The 22,970-nt window shown below is 55.4% G+C and overlaps 1 protein-coding gene across 1 annotated transcript in view; it reads left to right on the forward strand.

Moving 5' to 3' along the window:
* The first annotated feature begins 14,429 nt into the window (after window positions 1–14,429).
* smx5 overlaps window positions 14,430–22,970 on the forward strand; it is a 17,419-nt gene continuing 8,878 nt past the window's right edge. Inside the window, exons 1-2 of the mRNA XM_072475736.1 lie at window positions 14,430–14,521; window positions 16,602–16,669. Of these exons, the coding sequence (XP_072331837.1) occupies window positions 14,519–14,521; window positions 16,602–16,669 (71 nt within the window). The 5' untranslated portion in view covers window positions 14,430–14,518. The remainder of the gene's footprint in view (window positions 14,522–16,601; window positions 16,670–22,970) is intronic.

Consider the following 22,970-nt stretch of genomic DNA (forward strand, 5'->3'; position numbering starts at 1 on the left):
CCCGTTTCCTGTATGTTTTACATGTCGAGCGTCCATGTTCCTCTGGTTGCTGATGGGGGCCAGGCAGCGTTTTAAATAGCTCATTCCCAGCACCTTCCCAGTTTCCTGTAAAAGTACAGAAAGCACGGTATGATTCCGAGAAAATCTAGAATTGGCTCAACCTGAGAACAGGGGAATGGTTGGTCAGATGACACATGGACAGTTCAAACTTGCCACTGTCACTTATACCTTTTTTGGCTTGAGATGCATTGGAAATAGTGCTGCCTTGTAATGAAGAATGTTGCAACAGATTTTCTGTATTTCTAGTAACCAAGAGAAGGTGGAGTTCTAACAATTTGCAGCCTCTGCAGACTTAACTTGCTGATCTGAAATAAAACCAGAAAGTGCTGGAAAAACGCCAGTTAACATTTTGAGTCCAATATGACTCTTCGTCGGAGCTGAAGAATGCAGAGCTAACGTTTTGAGTCCGTATGGCTGTTCAGCTCAGCTCTGAAATGTTAACTCTGTTTCTCTTGATTTTTTCCAGCATTTTCTGTTTTTAAACCTTAAAAACCTTTTCATTTCAATAATGGAATGTGGGTGTCGCTGGCAAGGCCAACATTTGTTGCCCATCCCTAATTACCCTTGAACTGAGTAGTTTGCTCAGCCATTTGAAGGTCAACTATCTGGAGTCACATGTGTAGGCCAGACTAGGTAAGGATGGCAGATTTCCCACCCGCATTAGTGAACCCGAGTACTGAGAACTTGCTTTATATTCCAACCTGGGGGTCTGCATGACCAATTAACATTTTGAGTCCAATATGACTCTTCATCAGATTAATTAGCCATGTCATGGGAGGCAGTGGTATTGTCTCTGGACTAATAATTCAGAGAGTTTGGTTAATCCTCTGGGGTCCTGGGTTCAAATCCCACCACGGCTGATGGTGAAATTTGAATTAAAAAAAAATCTGGAGTGATGATGACCAGGAAACCGTTTCGATTGTTGTTGGAAAGAAACTATCTGGTTCTCTAACCATCTGGTCCTTTAGGGAAGGAAATCTGCCATCCTAACCCGGTCTGGCCAACATGTGACTCCAGACCCAGAGCAATATTGTCGAATCTTAACGACTTCCCAGAAATGGCTGAGCAAACCACGCAGTTTAACAGCACTAAATGCCCACATCCCATGAATTAATCCATAGAAAATAGATGCAGGAAGAAGCCATTCGGCCCCTCGAGCCTGCACCTCCATTCATTATGATCATGGCTGATCATCAAGTTCAATATCCTGATCCAGCGTTCCCCACCATATCTCTTGATCCCTTTAGTCCCAAGGGCTTTATCTAACTCCTTGAAATTACGCAGCGTTTCGCCTCAACTATTTCTTGTGGTTAGAATTTAATACGTTTATGAGATCCTCTTTCACTCTTCTAAACTCCAATGAATATAATCCTAACCGATTTAGCCTTGCCATCCCAGGAAACAGCCTGGTAAACCTTCACTGCACTTCCTCCATTTAAAAATAAAAATTTAGAGTACCCAATTCATTTTTTTCAATTAAAGGGCAATTTAGCGTGGCCAATCCATCCACCCTGCACATCTTTGGGTTGTGGGGCTGAAACCCACGCAGGCACGGGGAGAATGTGCTAACTCCACTTGGCCAGTGACCCAGGGACGGGATCGAACCTGGGACCTCGGCGTTGTGAGGCAGCAGTGCTAACCACTGCGCCACCATGCTGTCTCTCTGCATCCTCCTCACAGCTCACCCTCCCACCCAACTTTGTGTCATCTGCAAATTTGAAGATAATACATTTAGTTCCCTCGTCCAAATCATTAATATACAATTGGGGGTCCTTGGACCGATTCCTGTGGTACCCCACTAGTCACTGCCTGCCAATCAGAAAAAGATTCATTTATTCCAACTTTTTGCTTCATGTCTGCTAACCAGCTTTCTATCCATCTCAAGACATCTCAAGACACTACCCGTAATCCCATGCGTTCAACTTCACATCATAATCTGCTCTGTAAGACCTTGTCCAAAGGCTTCTGAAAGTCTAAATAAACCACATCCAACGGGTCTCCCAAGTCAACTCTACTAGTTACATCTTCAAAGAATTTGTCAAGCATGATTTCCTTTTTGTAAATCCATGCTTGCTTTGTCTCATCATACTATTGCTTTCCACATGCTGTGCTTCAAAATCCTTGATAATGGACACTGGTCTATGGTTAGGGTCACTGGTCTATAGTTCCCTGTTTCCTCTCTACCTCTCTTTTCGAATAGCAGGGTTACATTCGCTACCCTCCAGATTGGAGGGTAGCGAATGTAACCCTGCTATTCGAAAATTGATTGTAGCAACCATTCCAGAGTCCAAAGAATTTTGGAAAATGACTGCCAATGAATCTACTGTTTCTAGGGCTACTCCCTTAAGTACTCTGGGATGAAGATTATCAGGCCCTGGAGATTTATCTGCTTTCAATCCCATTAACTTCCCCCACATCATTTCTCTACCAATACTTATTTCCTTCAGCTCCTCACTGAAACTTGTGTTTCTCAGAACTTCCGGTACATTATTCATGTCTTCCTTTATGAAGACACAAGCAAAGTACAAATTTAGTTCCTCAGCCATTTCTTTGTTCCTGTTATGAATTCCCCCGTTTCTGACTAAGTGGCCTACATTTGTTTTTATTAATCTTTTTCTCTACATGCATGCAGAAACTTTTACAGGCAGTTTTTATGTTCCCTGCTAGTTTACTTTCATTTTGTATTTTCCCCTTCTTAATCCGCCTTTGCTGAATTTTAAATTGTTCCCAATCCTCAGGGCTATTGCTTCTTTTTGCTAATTTGTATTCCTCTTCTTTGAACCTAATACTATCTCTAATTTCCCTTGTAAGCCATGGTTTGTCCATGGTTCCCTTTCTACTCTTGCGCCAAATAGGAATAAACAACTTTTGGAGTTCAACCATTTCTTCCTGGAATGCCTGCCATTGCCTGTCCGTTATCCTTCCTTTCAGTACAGTCTATCATAGCCAACTCATGCCTCATATCATCATAGTTCCGTTATTGAGGTTCAGGACCCTGGACTCAGAATCAATGATCTCATTACCCACCATGATAAAGAATTCTTTCATGTTCTGGGTACTCATCCCCAAGGGTTCTCTCAACACTAGATTGTCAACTGATCCTTTCTCATTGCACAGCACCCAGTCTAAGATGGCCTCTTGTTGCTTCCTCAACTTACTGGCCCAGAATAAGAAAGCAATAAATCATTGACTGTTAAAGGCATTCCCTGGGAAGAATTTAACACTGCGAAGGTGGCACTGCCAAGGGTCAGACTTGAGGTGGGCCATGCCCATGAAAGGGGGGGGGCTATGAACGGTGGGGGTTGAAGGACTGGTATGGAGGGCATAAAGGGCTTCTGTGGGGAGCGAAGAGGTGAGTAGCCATCTTTGCTCACAGGCAAAGAGCCCGGGGGTGCTGGGCTTGACATTCCATGCTCGGTGTGGGGGGGGGGGGGGGGGGGGGGGTGACCCTCGACTGGGGATAGTGAACCCTCCGCAGGGGTGGGTCGTCATGGGAGAGTGGGGGGAGGCAACCGCATGCGGCACCACCATGCCAACCCCTGGATCATGTGTACCTGTTCCAGGGGCAACCCTTGTCCCTGCCCACCGAACACCCATAACCCGCACCGACTGTCGAGGCCTCTGGCTGTGCGGCTGAAGACTATTGCTAATAGGGAATTGGCAATCGTAGTTAAGTGAGCATTTCACATATCCCAAGTGGATTCCCGTGGGTGGGCGAGCCATGTAGCATGTGTCATCACCGAGCATCCCATTCACACCTTGATGCCTGGACACTGTGCTTAAAATACTGCGGGACGCAACACCACACACGGCTGCCCCTGCATCATCTGGCTCTGACAACCCTGGCAGTTCCCCATGACCTGCAACATCATGTTGATGCCCTTAGCGATGCTCCTCAGTGACTGTGACGTGCTCTGCAGCGCCTCGGCAATGCCCACCTGGGACTGGGACAATGTTCTTCAGTGCCTCGGTAATGCCCATCTGCGACTGGAACATGCTCCTCAGCTCTGAGAGCAGTGTATGTGCCGCCAAATCTCATCAAGGTCAGCCTGGTATCTGGTATGAACCCCCCACCCCCAGCGAGTCGGACATTCTGCCGAGACCCTCAGACATGGCCGTCACCGACTGCAGGCCGCCTTGGGCACCTTCACCAATGCTGTTGCCATCGTGCACCAGGCTCTCCACTGTGGTCGCCACCCTAGCAATGTTGCCTCGATGCCACACATTGCCGGCGACATCTTCAGCGCCCATAGCCTCTGGGACTCTTCCAAGCGGCTACGGATCTGCTGGAGTGACGCTGACATCTCCCTCTTAATGTCCTGTCCGCTCCCTATCATCTCAATCAGCTCCGGGATGACCTCTTCCACAGGATCAGCATCAGGCTGGGACTCGGCTGGGTCCTGGGATCCACCAGACCTCCGACTGCTGTCTCACCTGGGGGGTTCCTGCCTCCACCTGATGTATATCATTGCTGTGTGGTGCTCCCCAGATTATGCCCCAGAAGCCTGACCACTAACATTTCCCAGCGAGGTGGGTGTATCTGCGTTGGTGGAGGGTGGGGATGACAGCTGTGACGCGACTATAACGGTGGCCTCCTCGGAGCTCTCCTCGGTGGTCTCATGGGAGACTGGTGAGGGGGCCACCCTGAATGGGCCGGTGCCGTCGGCTGGAGGACCTGCGGGGAATGGACATGTGGTCAGTGGGAGGGATGGGTCAGTCAGTAGGGCAATAACTCAAGTTTGATAGGTTCTCCAGGTGGAGTTCGGTGGTTCCTCCCCTATGCGTTGGTGACTGCCCTATCCTCGGTCAGACCAGTCACCTCCAGGGCCCGCTCTTCGAAGGAGGTGAGGATTCTTAAGTCCGGCACTCCACTGCCAGTCTGGGCCCTCTCCCGCCGATTGAGGGAGAGCTTTTCCTGAGGAGACAGAGAGAGAGAGAGAGAGAGAGTCGTGAGCCACAAGGCTGGTTCAAGGTGGTGGGAGGGGGTGCGTGAAGGAAGGGTTGGGGGGGGGGGTGGTTGAAGACAGAGGGGGAGGAGTGGAGGGAGGATTGAGGGTCGCATGAAGAGTTGGGGGATGGATGCTCCCATGGGGACAGAAAGGCTCGGGGGGGGGGGGGGGGGGGGAGGGCGCATTCATGTTTGCTCACTCGTACTGCCCGGTGTAGGTTGTTGACCTTTTTCCTGCACTGGAATCCAGTCCTGGTCACACTCCCGGCGCTCCCAGCTGTCCCCACCTCAACCCAGGCAGCACTGGACTCTCGGGGGAACAGGACATCCCTCCTGGCCTCCACCGCGTCTGGGAGCCTGGCCAGACCTGCATCCCAGAATCTTGGGACTGGTCTCCTGGGTGCCGTTGTTGTAAGCTGGCTGGGGTGGGCTGAGCCAGTGCAGCTTAAGAGCTGCTCGACGTTGTTCGCGGGGGGCTGGCGAGCGCTGTCCTGGCGAATCAGCTGGCGAGCAGGCATTCAGGACTAATTAACGTTGAATGGTGTTGCCGGCCTCGCAGGGCCGAGCGCTGGGAAGCTCGCGGCAGTTCCCGTTCGCTGCAACACGGTTAAAAACGGGAACCGAGCCAGGCACCAAACAGTTTGCGATGCAACCGGCCTGCTCCCATAGGTGAATTTGGGATCTCGCCGGAGCCTGGCGAGAAAACAATTATCACCACTTATGCCCCATTTCCATACAATTAACAAGAGCCACCCGTCATCCAACGGCCTCCTGTCATTCAGTGGCCTCCCCAGCAAGTGCCCACTCGGGCACCGATTAGTACTCGTTTTGAAAAACGTGAACCTGGTGGAAGGGCTTCTGTGGGGAGCCGAGGAGGTGAGTAGCCACCTTTGCTCACAGGCAAAGAGCCCGGGGGCACTGGGCTTTCTGCCCCTGTGATCGGTGGGGCATGGGGGACCCTTGGCTGGGGTGGGGTGCCCCTCCACAGGGGTGGGCTGCCATGGAAGATTGGGGGGGTGCAACCGAGGGGGCAACCACTCACTGCACCACCATGCCAATCGCTGAATTAAGTGTACCCGTTCTGGGGGCAACCCATGTCCCGCCTGCCCCCGGACCATAACCCCCACCGTTGCCGAGGCCTCTGGCCGTGCCGCTGAAGGCTATTGCTAACAGGGAATTGGCAATCGTGGGTAAGTGAGCACTTCACACAACCCAAGTGTATTCCAGTGGGTGGGCGGGCCATGTAGCTTGTGGGAATCACTGCCTGGCATCTCAAACAGACCGTGTTGCCTGGACAGTATACCTGAACACTGCGGGAGGCAACACCACAGACGCAGCAGCCAACATCCGAACACCCAGGGGATGGGTCAAAGCTCTGGGGACTTGTCCACGGCCAGAGGGTGGGTGAGTTCCACGGAGAGGAGGCCAGCACCCGGTCCGGGTGGTGGTGTGAGCGGGGTACAGGGCCTGGGGCACAGTGACGGGGCCCCGCTGCAACCTGGAGTACATGGGGAGGGTGTTTCGAGTAGTGGTGGTGGTGTTGGGGGGGGGGGGGGGGGGAGACTCAATGGGGGAATGGAGGGTTCCAGGATTGGCGGGGGGTGGGGGAGAGACTCAATGTCACAGGACGCTCCGCCTCAACAAGGAGACGGTGCGACACCTGTGCCCTATCCTCGCGGACTTGGCACCACATGGAGGAACAGGACACCCGCGCCCAATGCCAAGGTCACTGCAGCCCTGAACCTTTACACCAGGGCTTGAGCGGGGACCTGTGTGGCATCTCAGAGGTCCCAGCTCACAGGTGCATCCGGCAGGTCACGAATGTCCTGTGTGCCCTGGTGGAAGACTACATCATTTTTGACATGGATTAGGCTAGCAGGTTTCTCCGCCATTGCCAGGGGGAGGAGGAGGGGACGTGGAAGAGATGATAAGGAGGCGCCGGCCAGCAGGGGGTGGGGGATGAGGCCGGGGTGGAACCCGAGGCCCAAGCTGCAGGACGGGGCGGCGGTGAGGACCCGGCAATCCCGGAGGGCCAGGGAGGCCTTCACACTGGCCTGATTCACCTAGGACGTGGCCTGGTCTATCGTCGCATTTTTACCTACCCGCCACCCCCATCTCCCACCCTCCCAGGGTCTGTGTCACATCACTCCAGGGTGCTGCAACTGTGTTGGCACTGTCCATGGGTCACTGTCGAGGGCAGGGAGGTGATGATAACCCGCAGAGAGCTGGTCGTCGGTGCTCCTCAATCTGAGCCATGGTCTGACACCTGCCTGCTGAGTGCTCGCTCTCACCCATCACCTGCAGGCGGCAATGCATTGCGGAAGAAGCTTCCTACTGGTAGTGCACAAGGGTGTTTATTGTTCAATATATGCCCCCACTCTCCCGATGGGGCATCCCCCCTCACCCCCTACCTATCCCATTCCCCCCACCCCCGGGGCCCTCAGTGATCCTCGATGTGCTTTGCCCCCCCCAGCTCTACCACTACGTCTAGTTATGGCCCCAGGATGCACATCAGAGATGGATGCCTACCTCGTCCCAGGCAGCACTGGCTGCCTTGTGGCTCACCCTCCGGGACCCTCGGGAGAACAGGACATCCCTCCTGGCCTCCACTGCGTCCAGGAGCCTCCCTTGATCAGCATCCCCGAATCTTGGGGCCGGTCTCCTGGGCTCCATTGTTGCGAGCTGGCTGGGGTTGGCTCAGCAAGTGCAGCCTAAGAGCTGCTCAACCTTGTTAGCGCTGGGCTGGCCAGCGCGGTCCCGGCGAATCAGCTGGCAAGCCGGCATTCAGGCCTCGTTCAGTGGACCAGATAACGTTGAATACTGTTGTTGGCCTCACCGGGCCGAGAGCTGGGAAGCTCACGGCAATTCCCGCTCGCTACAGCACATGGAAATTTTTCCAGAGAATCGAGGCCTCAGAAATCTTTCCGGAGAATCACGCCCATTGTCCGTGGGTGGGTGGGAGGTGTGGTGTGGGGGACTCTCGGGGCACCCTTTCGAAATGCAGCCCGATTTCTGAAGAGATGGTCTTGCACGGTAGCATTGTGGATAGCACAATTGCTTCACAGCTCCAGGGTCCCAGGTTCGATTCCCGGCTTGGGTCACTGTCTGTGTGGAGTCTGCACGTTCTCCCCGTGTGCGCGTGGGTTTCCTCCGGGTGCTCCGGTTTCCTCCCACAGTCCAAAGATGTGCAGGATAGGTGGATTGGCTATGCTAAATTGCCCTTAGTGTCCAAAATTGCCCTTGGTGTTGGGTGGGGTTACTGTGTTATGGGGATAGGGTGGTGGTGTGGGCTTTGGTAGGGTGCTCTTTCCAAGAGCCGGTGCAGACTCGATGGGCCAAATGGCCTCCTTCTGCACTGTAAATTCTATGATCTAATATGGTTGACTCTGAAATGCCCCTCTGAGCATGGATTGGCAAGCCACTGAGTTCAAGGGCAATTAGGGATGGGCAGTATATCTTCTGAAGGACGGACAGCTGCTGATCCTACATCACCTGATCCCCTTAGCGGAAAGATATCTGAAAATGGGCCACCACAAAAATGGCAATTGTGCGCTTCATAAAATTATAAATATCCTCAAACTTCATTTTCTCAAACGGTCTTTAAAAGTATACGCTAAGAAAAAGTTAGTAACTTCACTGGATAGTGAGTGCCATCATATGTGGGGGGGGGGGGGGGTACGGTGGCACAGCGGTTAGCACTGCTGCCTCACAGCGCCAGGGACCCTTGTTTGATTCTGGCCTCGGGTGACCGTGTGGAGTTTGCACTTTCTCCTGCGTGGGTTTCCTCCAGGTGCTCCGGTTTCCTCCCACAGTCCAAAGGTGTGCAGGTTAGGTGGATTGGCTATGCTAAAATTGCCCCTTAGTGCCCGAAAGGTGAGATGGGGCTATGGGGATAGGGCGGGGGCCTAGGTAGGGTGCTCTTTCCAAGAGTCGGTGCAAGCGTGATGGGCCGAATGGCCTCCTTCAGCACTGTAGGGTTCCTATAACTCTATAAAACATGGATTGCTAATTTTAATGTCATGATTTGGATGCTGGTCACCATGCTGCAGATTTTCAGCCATGTCAACAACATTTGTTCGAGTGGCACTCATTTTCTTTGGAAAATACAACTCAAAAGCTTGATCTCCTTAGAGGCAGTGAGAGATATAATTGGGGCGTTTATACCTGGAAAGGATTAGGTAGAGTAAATTGAGATAAAAATGTTTCCCAGTAGACAGATGCTCCGTAACCTGGGGGGACAGATTTAAGGTGATCAACACAAGAACAAATGGTGAAATGAGGAACATTAGGAGGATCTCGAACCCACTGCCTTCAGGGCTGGTAGAAGCAGTTCAACAGTACTTCCAAAAGGATGGAAATTCCAGGGCCCAAGGGGAAAGAGCAAGGGGATGACACTGATAAGGTACTTCTTTCAAAGAACCATCACAGGCACTGTGGGCTGAAGGGCCTCCTTCTACAAAGTTAACAGAACATAGAACATAGAAGAGGACCATTTGGCCCATCGAGTCTGCACCGACCCACTTATACCCTCACTTCCACCCTCTCCCCGTAACCCAATAACCCCTCCTAACCTTTTTGGACACTAAGGGCAATTTAGCATGACCAAACCACCTAACCTGCACATCTTTGGACTGTGGGAGGAAACCGGAGCACCCGGAGTAAACCCCCACACACACACACGGGGAGAACGTGCAGACTCTGCACAGACAGTGACCCAAGCCGGGAATCGAACCTGTGACCCTGGAGCTCTGAAGCAATTGTGCTCACCACTACGCTACCGTGCTGCCCTGTCCTCAACACTATCTGCCACTCCACCAACCGTGGTGTCATCTGCGAACTTACTAATCAGACCGGCTACATTTTCCTCCAAATTGCAAACAACAGAGGCCCCAGCACCGATCCCTGTGGGACACCACTAGTCACAACCTTCCATTCAGAAAAACACCCTTCTCCTTTTACCCTCTGCCTTCTGTGACCGAGCCAGGTCTGTATCCATCTTGCCACCTCACTTCTGATCCAGTGTGACTTCACCTTTTGTACCAGTCTGCCACGAGGCACCTTGTCAAAGGCTTTACTGAAGTCCATGTAACCAACAACCACCTGTAAGGTTTTTGTGCACAAGTACCCCAAGGCCCTTTGTGTTGCGGCTGCCTGTGTTTTTTCTCCATTTAAATAATACTCTGATCTTTTGTTCTCTCTTCCAAAATGAGCAACTTCACATTTTCCCACATTGTACTCCATTTGCCAACTATTTTCCCACCTACTTAACTTAACAATATCTCTTTGCAAACTGTTTCAGTCCCTCTCACAACTTGCCTTTCCACCTATTTCATATCCAAGCTGCCACTGTCCATTTTGTTCCATGGGTTGCAACTTTGCTGGCAAGAGGTCACACTTACGAAACTCTATCCCCTCTCTGCCTTTTACGCTACTTGTTAGACGTTTTAGTTGCTGTGATATGAAGAGTCTAAAGTTCTGTTCCTTTTTCACAAACACTCATTTATTTATCTCCTTCCAACAGCCTTTGCACAAATCTCTCAGTATACATCACCTGACAGAGGCCACCTGAAGCCCCTTTACATATCAGTGTCAATTAATGGATACTTAACATAAATGAGACAACTAATTGCAATGTCTCTTAACCCATTACTTAACATACTCCTATTGCAGTTTATATTAAGGTAGTTAAAATCCCCCATTATAACCTAATAAAAGCAAATTACTGCGGATGCTGGAATCTGAAACCAAAAGAGAAAATGCTGGAAAATCTCAGCAGGTCTGGTAGCATCTGTAGGGAGAGAAAAGAGTGAACGTTCCGAGTCCAGGTGACCCTTTGTCAAAGCTACCAGACAGAGAAAGTGGGAGATATTTATACTGTGGAGTGAGAATGAAAGATGAGTCATAGCCACAGAAACCAAGGGGAAAGAGTGTTAATGGCAGTCCCCGGAGAGAATAAAAAGTAATTCGCTGTTGAGACCGGAAGGCTGTAGCGTGCCTGACCGGAAGATGAGATGTTGTTCCTCCAGTTTGTATTGAGCTTCACTGGAACATTTCAGCAGGCCAAGGACAGACATGTGGGCATGGGAGCAGGGTCTTGTGTTAAAATGGCAAGCAACGGGAAGGTCAGGGGCCTGAATGCGCACAGACCGAAGATGCTCAGCAAAGCGATCACCCAGTCTGCGTTTGGTCTCTCCGATATCGAGGAGACCACATTGGGAGCAGCGATTGCAATAGACCAGATTGGAAGAGATGCAAGTGAAACGCTGCTTAACCTGGAATGAGTGTTTTGGGCCTGGGATGTTCAGCATAGAAGAGGTAAAGGGGCAGGTGTTACACCTTCTGCGATTGCATGGGAAGGTGCCATGGGTGACGGGAGAGGTGTTGGGTGTGGTGGAGGAGTGGACTAGATTATCTCGGAGGGAAAAGTGTAACACCTGCCCCTTTACTGATAATACTAAAATAGGTGGGAAGGCAGGCAGTGAAGAGAAGATGAAGAGTTTACAGACAGATATAGATAGGCTCGCAGAATGGGCCAAAATCTGGCAGATGGAGTTTACTGTGGATAAGTGTGAGGTTATCCATTTTGGCTGAAAATATAGAAAGGCAAATTATTCTCTAATTGGAAAGGAGATTCAATACATGTCCGAGCAGAGGGATCTGGGTGTCTTTGTTCATGAATTGCAGAATGTTGGTATGCAGGTGCAGCATGTAATAAAAAAGACAAATGGAATGTTAGCATTTATTGCAAAAGGACTGGAGTAGAAAAGTCGAGAAGTGTTGTTGCAATTGTATAGGGTGTTGGTGAGACCACATCTGGAGTGTTGTATCCAGTTTTGGTCTCTTTATTTGAGGAAGGATGTGGTGGCATTGGAGGCAGTTCAGAGGAGGGTCACCAGATTGATTCCGGGGATGAAAGGGTTGACATATGAGGAGAGATTGAACAGTTTGGGCTTATACTTGTTGGAGTTTAGAACAATGAGAGGGGAACTGATTGAGGTGTATAAAATACTAAAAAGGATTGATAAAATAAATGTAGACTAAATGCTCCCCCTTGTGGAGATATCTAGAACAAGAGGTCACAGATATAATAATAATAAACTTTGTCACAAGTTAGGCTTACATTAACAGTGCAAAGAAGTTACTGTGAAAAATCCCTAGTCTCCACATTCCGGCGCCTATTCAGGTTCACAGAGGGAGAATTCAGAATATCCAATTCACCTAACCGCACGTCTTTCGGGACTTGTGCAACCGGAGGAAACCCACGCAGACACGGGGAGAACGTGCAGACGCCACATAGACAGTGACCCAAGCCGGGAATCGAACCTGTGCCCCTGGAGCTGTGAAGCAACAGTGCTACCCACTGTACTACCATGCGAGAGATGGTAGATTTAAACTGAGATGAGGAGGGTGGTGAATTTGTGGAACCCGCGGCCTCATAGTGCAGTGGAGTCCGAATCATTAAATAGTTTCAAGGGGGGGATACATATATTTCTGATTTTTAAAAACTTTTTAAAGGTGTAATGATAGGTATATGTGTATATAACTAAAGGGTTAATTATAACATCTAGCTGTAACACTACCACTCGAGGGCACCACTAGATCCACCTATAAGTATCAGCTCCCAGAGGATCTTGGTCACTTTCAACCCAGGTGTACTTAATAAGCAGTAGTGTATAATAGATTGCTCTCAGTATAGTTAGTATTTATATTTGTGAATCAGTTAATTCAATCATATTTAATTACTTGATTTCTAGGGATAGTTCTGTAGAGTGTCAAACTCAGATATAATCAATCGTTACTTTAATAAATTAGTTTGCTTAAGTTGAAGACTTAGGACCACACCATCAGACAATAACAGTGTAATGAAACTTTAGATCACACCACCAGCCCATCTGCATCAACAGCAACCAGCAACAATACATATTACTAGACTCAGTAATTTAACAAAAGCGATGTGGGGAACAGGTGGATTTCAGTATAGGAAGAGATCAGCCATGATCTATTCCTACACTCATCCCGAGACCATGTTGACAACAAGGATTCCTACATCAGACTCCTATTTATTGACTACAGCTATGCCTTCAACACCATAATCCCAGCCAAGCTCATATCAAAGCTCCAAAACCTAGGACTTTGCTCCTCATTCTGCAACTGGATCCTCGACTTTCTGACCTACAGACCACAATCAGTAAGAACACTTCCCACACAATAGTCCTCAATACCGGGCGGGGACCCTCAAGGCTGCCCCATACTATACTCCCTGTACATACACGACTGCGTGGCAAAATTTGGTTCTCTCCATCTACAAGTTTGCTGATGATATGACCAGAGTGGGCCGGATCTCGAATAACGACGAGTCAGAATACAGGAGGGAGATAGGGAACCTAGTGGAGTGGTGCAGCGACAACAATCTATCCCTCAATGCCAGCAAATCTAAAGAGCTGGTCATTGACTTCAGGAAGCAAAGTACTGTACACACCCCTGTCAGCATCAACGGGGCCGAGGTGGAGATGGTGAGCAGTTTCAAATTCCTAGGGGTGCACATCTCCAAAAATCTGTTCTGGTCCACCCACGTCGACGCTACCACCAAGAAAGCACAACATCGCCTATACTTCCTCAGGAAACTAAGGAAGTTCGGCATGTCCACATCACAGCCTGGTATGGCAACTGCTTGGCCCAAAACCGTAAGAAACTTCAGAGAGTCGTGAACACAGCCCAATCCATCACTCGAACCAGCCTCCCATCCATTGACTGGGGAAAGCAGGCAGCATAATCAAAACCCCTCCCACCCGGCTTACTCACTCTTCTAACTTCTTCCATCGGGCAGGAGATACAGAAGTCTGAGAACACGCACAAACAGACTCAAAAACAGCTTCTTCCCCGCTGTCACCAGACTCCTAAACGACCCTCTTATGGACTGACCTCATTAACACTACACCCTGTATGCTTCACCCGATGCCGGTGTTATGCAGTTACATTGTGAACCTGGTGTTGCCCTATTATGTATTTTCTTTTATTTCCTTTTCTTTTCATGTACTTAATGATCTGTTGAGCTGCTCGCAGAAAATACTTTTCACTGTACCTCGGTACACGTGACAATAAACAAAAATCCAAATCCAAATCCAATTGGAGCAGGTTCGAAGGGCTGAATTGCCTACTTCAGGTCCTAATTCCTCTGTTCCATGTGATGCTATCTTGCATCTGCAGCTCAACACTCTCACTGCAAACCTAATTTAGGCCTTTGTGTACTCCCCATGGTTGGCCTATCCAATACCTTGCTGTTTCAGCCTTTGCTACGTCCTTTGCATAGCGCTGAGGGCGGGGTAAGCTCTTGCTGCAGCACGTGGGGAATCGCTGCTGTCAATCAAAGCCCAAACAGGCGGGAAAAGCAGGACACGCGCCTGCGCGGCGACCAGGTGGGCGGGGCTTCTGGCGTTCTCGCGAGAGCGCGAAGCCCAGCGCTGACTGCTTTCAATCGGGTTCGCTCCAACTGTCGCCGCTGCCGCCATCATGGTGAGAGGAACCAGGGACCGGGGAGCCGGAACCGGGCGGGGAGAGCCGAGGGCGAGCGGGGCCCGGGTCGGAGATAGACAGGGAGACCCCAGCTCGGAGGTGTACAGGGAGGCCCCAGCTCGGAGGTATACAGGGAGGCCCCCAGCTCGGAGGTAGACAAGGAGGCCACAGCTCGGAGGGAGACCCCAGCTCGGAGGGAGACCCCAGCTCGGAGGGAGACCCCAGCTCGGAGGGAGACCCCAGCTCGGAGGGAGACCCCAGCTCGGAGGGAGACCCCAGCTCGGAGGGAGACCCCAGCTCGGAGGGAGACCCCAGCTCGGAGGGAGACCCCAGCTCGGAGGGAGACCCCAGCTCGGAGGGAGACCCCAGCTCGGAGGGAGACCCCAGCTCGGAGGGAGACCCCAGCTCGGAGGGAGACCCCAGCTCGGAGGGAGACAGGGAGGCCCCAGCTCGGAGATAATAATCTTTATTGTCACAAGTAGGCTTAATGAAGTTACTGTGAAAAGCCCCTAGTCGCCACATTCCGGCGCCTGTTCGGGTCACAGAGGGAGAATTTAGAATGTCCAATTCACCTAACAATCATGTCTTTCGGGACTTGAGAGGAAATGGAGCACCCGGAGGAAACCCACGCAGACGTGGGGAGAACGTGCAGACTCCGCACAGACCGTAACCCTGGCGCTGTGAAGCCACAGTGCTAACCACCATGCTACTGTGCTGCCCACTGCTACCGTGCTGCCCACGTAGACAGGGAGGCATCAGCTTCGGAGATAGCCAAAACCTGGGAGAGTGTTTGGGCATACTTAGATTGGGGAAGTTGCATGGGGTTCCGTGTGTGATTGAGGAGGTGGTATGGGTGTTGGTGCATTATTGGGGAGGTGGCGTGATGGCAGCTGCGAGATTGGGGCAGTGGTGCAGAGGTAGGTGTGAGTTCGGGGAGGGGGCATGGGGATTTGGGGGGGGGGTGGTAGGTGTGAGGGCAGAGGCGTGGGATTGGGGAGGAGACATGGGCGTTGGGTGAAAGCCCAAGTCGGGTAATTGGGTGGGTGTGGGTTCAGGCTCATCTGAGAGCAGTGCTTTGGGTGAGTTGATGATTAAGGGCCGGTGGGGTTCGGGTGAACCTAACCACTGAGGTAGGTGGAGCAGTGAGGTTATCCCTGTCCACCAGTGTCTGAGTGGGGAGCAGCGTTGGCTCAGCACTGGGTGGGAACTCTAAGCCTGGGGTGGTGATTGACTTCAAGGTGTATCTGCGGCCTGAATGACCAGTTAATTTCTTTATTTTGGTGGTTGAGTGCTAGCTATAGCTCAGTTGGTAGCACATTGTCCTCTGAATCAAAAGTTGATGGATTCCAATTCCTCTGGAGCACAAAAAGCTGAGTGCTACGCTATTGGAGGCGCCATTATTAAATCTGCCCTGTCCCGGGCTGTAGATGGTGCAGAGGCACTGTTTTGAAGAAATGTCGGCGAATTTACCCTGATCGATATTTATCCCTCGATTAACATCACAAAAGCTAATGATCTGATCGTTGTCACATTGCTATTTGTGGAGTTCTCTGCGCAGAAATTGGCAGATGTGTTTTCCTGCATTACAACAGTGATTACACTTCAAATGTACTTCTTTCATCCTCACGTGCTTTGGGACTTATAAGATTTCTTAACATGCTCGATCGGTGGTAATCTTGAGGAAGGGATGTTGCTCGGGATACTGGGTGAAATTCATATTCACGTTTAAATAACTACAGGGATCTTTTCTGTTCACTTGAAGATGGCAGACAGGCATTTCAATTTAATATCCCATCTGAACGATGGTGCCTCTGATAGTACAGTGCTCCTCCAGCATGAGCTTTAGTGCCAGTCTTTATTATGTGCCACAGAGCGATGTTCATATAATGAATTCAAATCTGTCGTGGGACATGAAATCTTCATTTCCTGACGCCCTACCGACTGGGTAGAAGGTTCTCAAAGTATTGCCCAATCGACCACGCTTTGCTCGTTTTGAAGTTAAGCTGTTTTGGTGTCAAATGACACCAAAATGTCCTGGCTCATATTTACGAATCTCTTTTTTTCAAATCTTCTGTTTTAGTTATTTTATTCGTTTTTCAAATCCCTGGTTGGGAAAGATGTCGTTGTGGAGTTAAAGAATGATCTCAGGTGAGTGCACCTTGTCTTGTTTGTTGCCGACAGGAGATAAAGAAATAGGAGCCCCGGGAGTAGCTCATTCGAACCCTCCGAGCCTGCTCCGCCATTAAATAAAACGATGGGTGACCTGTTTGTGTTTCGAATTCCACATTCCTGCATGATGGTGGGGTGGTATAAGTAATTTTATTGGTGTAAGCTCTCACCTCCTTTCTGCAATGGCTCTATCTCTCTGTCTCTCTCTCTCTCTCTGTCTCTCTCTCTCTATCTTTATCTCTCTGACTGCCCCCTCTCTGTTTCTATGTTTATCTCTCTGTCTCTCGGTCCGTCTCTCTCTCGGTCCGTCTCTCTCTCTCGGTCCGTCTCTCTCTCTCGGTCCGTCTCTCTCTCTCGGTCCGTCTCTCTCTCTCGGTCCGTCTCTCTCTCTCGGTCCGTCTCTCTCTCTCGGTCCGTCTCTCTCTCTCGGTCCGTCTCTCTCTCTCGGTCCGTCTCTCTCTCTCGGTCCGTCTCTCTCTCTCGGTCCGTCTCTCTCTCTCGGTCCGTCTCTCTCTCTCGGTCCGTCTCTCTCTCTCGGTCCGTCTCTCTCTCTCGGTCCGTCTCTCTCTCTCGGTCCGTCTCTCTCTCTCGGTCCGTCTCTCGGTCTGTCTCTCTCTCGCTCGGTCCGTCTCTCTCTCTCTCGGTCCGTCTCTCTCTCTCTCGGTCCGTCTCTCTCTCTCTCGGTCCGTCTCTCTCTCTCTCGGTCCGTCTCTCTCTCTCTCGGTCCGTCTCTCTCTCTCTCGGTCCGTCTCTCTCTCTCTCGGTCCGTCTCTCTCTCTCTCGGTCCGTCTCTCTCTCTCTCGGTCCGTCTCTCTCTCTCTCGGTCCGTCTCTCTCTCTCTCGGTCCGTCTCTCTCTCTCTCGGTCCGTCTCTCTCTCTCTCGGTCCGTCTCTCTCTCTCTCGGTCCGTCTCTCTCTCTCGGTCCGTCTCTCTCTCTCTCGGTCCGTCTCTCTCTCTCGGTCCGTCTCTCTCTCTCTCGGTCCGTCTCTCTTTCTCTCGGTCTTTCTCTCTCTCTCTCTCGGTCCGTCCCTCTCTCTCTCGGTCCGTCTCTCTCTCTCTCGGTCCGTCTCTCTCTCTCAGTCCGTCTCTCTCTCTGCCTGTCTCTCTCTCTCTCTCTCTGCCTGTCTCTCTCTCTCTCTGCCTGTCTCTCTCTCTCTCTGCGTCTCTCTCTCTCTCTCTGCGTCTCTCTCTCTCTCTGCCTGTCTCTCTCTTTCTCTCTCTGCCTGTCTCTCTCTCTCTCCTGCCTGTCTCTCTCTCTCTCCTGCCTGTCTCTCTCTCTCTCTGCCTGTCTCTCTCTCTCTCTGCCTGTCTCTCTCTCTCTCTGCCTGTCTCTCTCTCTCTGCCTGTCTCTCTCTCTCTGCCTGTGTCTCTCTCTCTGCCTGTCTCTCTCTCTCTGTGTCTCTCTCTCTCTCTCTGTCTCTCTCTCTCTCTCTCTGCCTCTTTCTCTCTCTCTGCCTCTTTCTCTCTCTCTGCCTCTCTCTCTCACTCTCTCTGCCTCTTTCTCTCTGCCTCTCTCTCCGCCTCTCTCTCTCTCTCTCGGCCTGTCTCTCTCTGCCTGTCCCCCTCTCTCTCTCTGCCTGTCCCCCTCTCTCTCTCTGCCTGTCTCTCTCTCTCTCTCTCTGCCTGTCTCTCTCTCTCTCTCTCTGCCTGTCTGTCTCTCTCTCTCTGTCTGTCTCTCTCTGCCTGTCTCTCTCTCTCTCTGCCTGTCTCTCTCTCTCTCTGCCTGTCTCTCTCTCTCTCTCTCTCTCTCTCTCTGCCTGTCTCTTTCTCTCTCTCTGCCTGTCACTCTCTGCCTGTCTCTCTCTCTCTCTCTCTCTCTGCCTGCCTCTCTGCCTCGCTCTCTCTCTCTGCCTCGCTCTCTCTCTCTGCCTCGCTCTCTCTCTCTGCCTCGCTCTCTCTCTCTGCCTCGCTCCCTCTCTCTGCCTCGCTCCCTCTCTCTGCCTCGCTCCCTCTCTCTGCCTCGCTCTCTCTCTCTGCCTCGCTCTCTCTCTCTGCCTCGCTCTCTCTCTCTGCCTCGCTCTCTCTCTCTGCCTCGCTCTCTCTCTCTGCCTCGCTCTCTCTCTCTGCCTCGCTCTCTCTCTCTGCCTCGCTCTCTCTCTCTGCCTCGCTCTCTCTCTCTGCCTCGCTCTCTCTCTCTGCCTCGCTCTCTCTCTCTGCCTCGCTCTCTCTCTCTGCCTCGCTCTCTCTCTCTGCCTCGCTCTCTCTCTCTGCCTCGCTCTCTCTCTCTGCCTCGCTCTCTCTCTCTGCCTCGCTCTCTCTCTCTGCCTCGCTCTCTCTCTCTGCCTCGCTCTCTCTCTCTGCCTCGCTCTCTCTCTCTGCCTCGCTCTCTCTCTCTGCCTCGCTCTCTCTCTCTGCCTCGCTCTCTCTCTCTGCCTCGCTCTCTCTCTCTGCCTCGCTCTCTCTCTCTGCCTCGCTCTCTCTCTCTGCCTCGCTCTCTCTCTCTGCCTCGCTCTCTCTCTCTGCCTCGCTCTCTCTCTCTGCCTCGCTCTCTCTCTCTCTCGCTCTCTCTCTCTGCCTCGCTCTCTCTCTCTGCCTCGCTCTCTCTCTCTGCCTCGCTCTCTCTCTCTGCCTCGCTCTCTCTCTCTGCCTCGCTCTCTCTCTCTGCCTCGCTCTCTCTCTCTGCCTCGCTCTCTCTCTCTGCCTCGCTCTCTCTCTCTGCCTCGCTCTCTCTCTCTGCCTCGCTCTCTCTCTCTGCCTCGCTCTCTCTCTCTGCCTCGCTCTCTCTCTCTGCCTCGCTCTCTCTCTCTGCCTCGCTCTCTCTCTCTGCCTCGCTCTCTCTCTCTGCCTCGCTCTCTCTCTCTGCCTCGCTCTCTCTCTCTGCCTCGCTCTCTCTCTCTGCCTCGCTCTCTCTCTCTGCCTCGCTCTCTCTCTCTGCCTCGCTCTCTCTCTCTGCCTCGCTCTCTCTCTCTGCCTCGCTCTCTCTCTCTGCCTCGCTCTCTCTCTCTGCCTCGCTCTCTCTCTCTGCCTCGCTCTCTCTCTCTGCCTCGCTCTCTCTCTCTGCCTCGCTCTCTCTCTCTGCCTCGCTCTCTCTCTCTGCCTCGCTCTCTCTCTCTGCCTCGCTCTCTCTCTCTGCCTCGCTCTCTCTCTCTGCCTCGCTCTCTCTCTCTGCCTCGCTCTCTCTCTCTGCCTCGCTCTCTCTCTCTGCCTCGCTCTCTCTCTCTGCCTCGCTCTCTCTCTCTGCCTCGCTCTCTCTCTCTGCCTCGCTCTCTCTCTCTGCCTCGCTCTCTCTCTCTGCCTCGCGCGCTCTCTGCCTCGCTCTCTCTCTCTGCCTCGCGCGCTCTCTGCCTCGCGCGCTCTCTGCCTCGCGCGCTCTCTGCCTCGCGCGCTCTCTGCCTCGCGCGCTCTCTGCCTCGCGCGCTCTCTGCCTCGCGCGCTCTCTGCCTCGCGCGCTCTCTGCCTCGCGCGCTCTCTGCCTCGCGCGCTCTCTGCCTCGCGCGCTCTCTGCCTCGCGCGCTCTCTGCCTCGCGCGCTCTCTGCCTCGCGCGCTCTCTGCCTCGCGCGCTCTCTGCCTCGCGCGCTCTCTGCCTCGCGCGCTCTCTGCCTCGCGCGCTCTCTGCCTCGCGCGCTCTCTGCCTCGCGCGCTCTCTGCCTCGCGCGCTCTCTGCCTCGCGCGCTCTCTGCCTCGCGCGCTCTCTGCCTCGCGCGCTCTCTGCCTCGCGCGCTCTCTGCCTCGCGCGCTCTCTGCCTCGCGCGCTCTCTGCCTCGCGCGCTCTCTGCCTCGCGCGCGCTCTGCCTCGCGCGCGCTCTGCCTCGCGCGCGCTCTGCCTCGCGCGCGCTCTGCCTCGCGCGCGCTCTGCCTCGCGCGCGCTCTGCCTCGCGCGCGCTCTGCCTCGCGCGCGCTCTGCCTCGCGCGCGCTCTGTCTCGCGCGCGCTCTGTCTCGCGCGCGCTCTGTCTCGCGCGCGCTCTGTCTCGCGCGCGCTCTGTCTCGCGCGCTCTCTGTCTCGCGCGCTCTCTGTCTCGCGCGCTCTCTGTCTCGCGCGCTCTCTGTCACGCGCGCTCTCTGTCACGCGCGCTCTCTGTCACGCGCGCTCTCTGTCACGCGCGCTCTCTGTCACGCGCGCTCTCTGTCACGCGCGCTCTCTGTCACGCGCGCTCTCTGTCACGCGCGCTCTCTGTCACGCGCGCTCTCTGTCACGCGCGCTCTCTGTCACGCGCGCTCTCTGTCACGCGCGCTCTCTGTCACGCGCGCTCTCTGTCACGCGCGCTCTCTGTCACGCGCGCTCTCTGTCACGCGCGCTCTCTGTCACGCGCGCTCTCTGTCACGCGCGCTCTCTGTCACGCGCGCTCTCTGTCACGCGCGCTCTCTGTCACGCGCGCTCTCTGTCACGCGCGCTCTCTGTCACGCGCGCTCTGTCACGCGCGCTCTCTGTCACGCGCGCTCTCTGTCACGCGCGCTCTCTGTCACGCGCGCTCTCTGTCACGCGCGCTCTCTGTCACGCGCGCTCTCTGTCACGCGCGCTCTCTGTCACGCGCGCTCTCTGTCACGCGCGCTCTCTGTCACGCGCGCTCTCTGTCACGCGCGCTCTCTGTCTCGCGCGCTCTCTGTCTCGCGCGCTCTCTGTCTCGCGCGCTCTCTGTCTCGCGCGCTCTCTGTCTCGCGCGCTCTCTGTCTCGCGCGCTCTCTGTCTCGCGCGCTCTCTGTCTCGCGCGCTCTCTGTCTCGCGCGCTCTCTGTCTCGCGCGCTCTCTGTCTCGCGCGCTCTCTGTCTCGCGCGCTCTCTGTCTCGCGCGCTCTCTGTCTCCCGCGCCCTCTCCCGCGCCCCCGCCCTCTCCCGCGCCCCCGCCCTCTCCCGCGCCCCCGCCCTCTCCCGCGCCCCCGCCCTCTCCCGCGCCCCCGCCCTCTCCCGCGCCCTCTCCCGCGCCCCCGCCCTCTCCCGCGCCTCTCCCGCGCCCCCGCCCTCTCCCGCGCCCCCGCCCTCTCCCGCGCCCCCGCCCTCTCCCGCGCCTCTCCCCCGCCCCCGCCCTCTCCCCCGGCCCCCGCCCTCTCCCCCGCCCCCGCCCTCTCCCCCGCCCCCGCCCTCTCCCCCGCCCCCGCCCTCTCCCCCGCCCCCGCCCTCTCCCCCGCCCCCGCCCTCTCCCGCGCCCCCGCCCTCTCCCGCGCCCCCGCCCTCTCCCGCGCCCCCGCCCTCTCCCGCGCCCCCGCCCTCTCCCGCGCCCCCGCCCTCTCCCGCGCCCCCGCCCTCTCCCGCGCCCCCGCCCTCTCCCGCGCCCCCGCCCTCTCCCGCGCCCCCGCCCTCTCCCGCGCCCCCGCCCTCTCCCGCCCCCGCCCTCTCCCGCGCCCCCGCCCTCTCCCGCGCCCCCGCCCTCTCCCCGCCCCCGCCCTCTCCCCCGCCCCGCCCTCTCCCCGCCCCCGCCCTCTCCCCCGCCCCCGCCCTCTCCCCCGCCCCCGCCCTCTCCCCCGCCCCCCGCCCTCTCCCCCGCCCCCGCCCTCTCCCCGCCCCCGCCCTCTCCCCCGCCCTCTCCCCCGCCCCCGCCCTCTCCCCGCCCCCGCCCTCTCCCCCGCCCTCCCCGCCCTCTCCCCCCGCCCTCTCCCCCGCCCTCTCCCCCGCCCTCTCCCCGCCCTCTCCCCCGCCCTCTCCCCCGCCCTCTCCCCCGCCCTCTCCCCCGCCCTCTCCCCCGCCCTCTCCCCCGCCCTCTCCCCCGCCCTCTCCCCCGCCCTCTCCCCCGCCCTCTCCCCCGCCCTCTCCCCCGCCCTCTCCCCCGCCCTCTCCCCCGCCCTCTCCCCCGCCCTCTCCCCCGCCCTCTCCCCCGCCCTCTCCCCCGCCCTCTCCCCCGCCCTCTCCCCCGCCCTCTCCCCGCCCTCTCCCCCGCCCTCTCCCCCGCCCTCTCCCCCGCCCTCTCCCCCGCCCTCTCCCCCGCCCTCTCCCCCGCCCTCTCCCCCGCCCTCTCCCCCGCCCTCTCCCCCGCCCTCTCCCCCGCCCTCTCCCCCGCCCTCTCCCCCGCCCTCTCCCCCGCCCTCTCCCCCGCCCTCTCCCCCGCCCTCTCCCCCCGCCCTCTCCCCCGCCCTCTCCCCCGCCCTCTCCCCCGCCCTCTCCCCCGCCCTCTCCCCCGCCCTCTCCCCCGCCCTCTCCCCCGCCCTCTCCCCCGCCCTCTCCCCCGCCCTCTCCCCCGCCCTCTCCCCCGCCCTCTCCCCCGCCCTCTCCCCCGCCCTCTCCCCCGCCCTCTCCCCCGCCCTCTCCCCCGCCCTCTCCCCCGCCCTCTCCCCCGCCCTCTCCCCCGCCCTCTCCCCTCCCGCCCTCTCCCCCGCCCTCTCCCCCGCCCTCTCCCCCGCCTCTCCCCC

This window comes from Scyliorhinus torazame, chromosome 14 (assembly GCF_047496885.1).
Source record: "Scyliorhinus torazame isolate Kashiwa2021f chromosome 14, sScyTor2.1, whole genome shotgun sequence".
Lineage (NCBI taxonomy): Eukaryota > Metazoa > Chordata > Chondrichthyes > Carcharhiniformes > Scyliorhinidae > Scyliorhinus > Scyliorhinus torazame.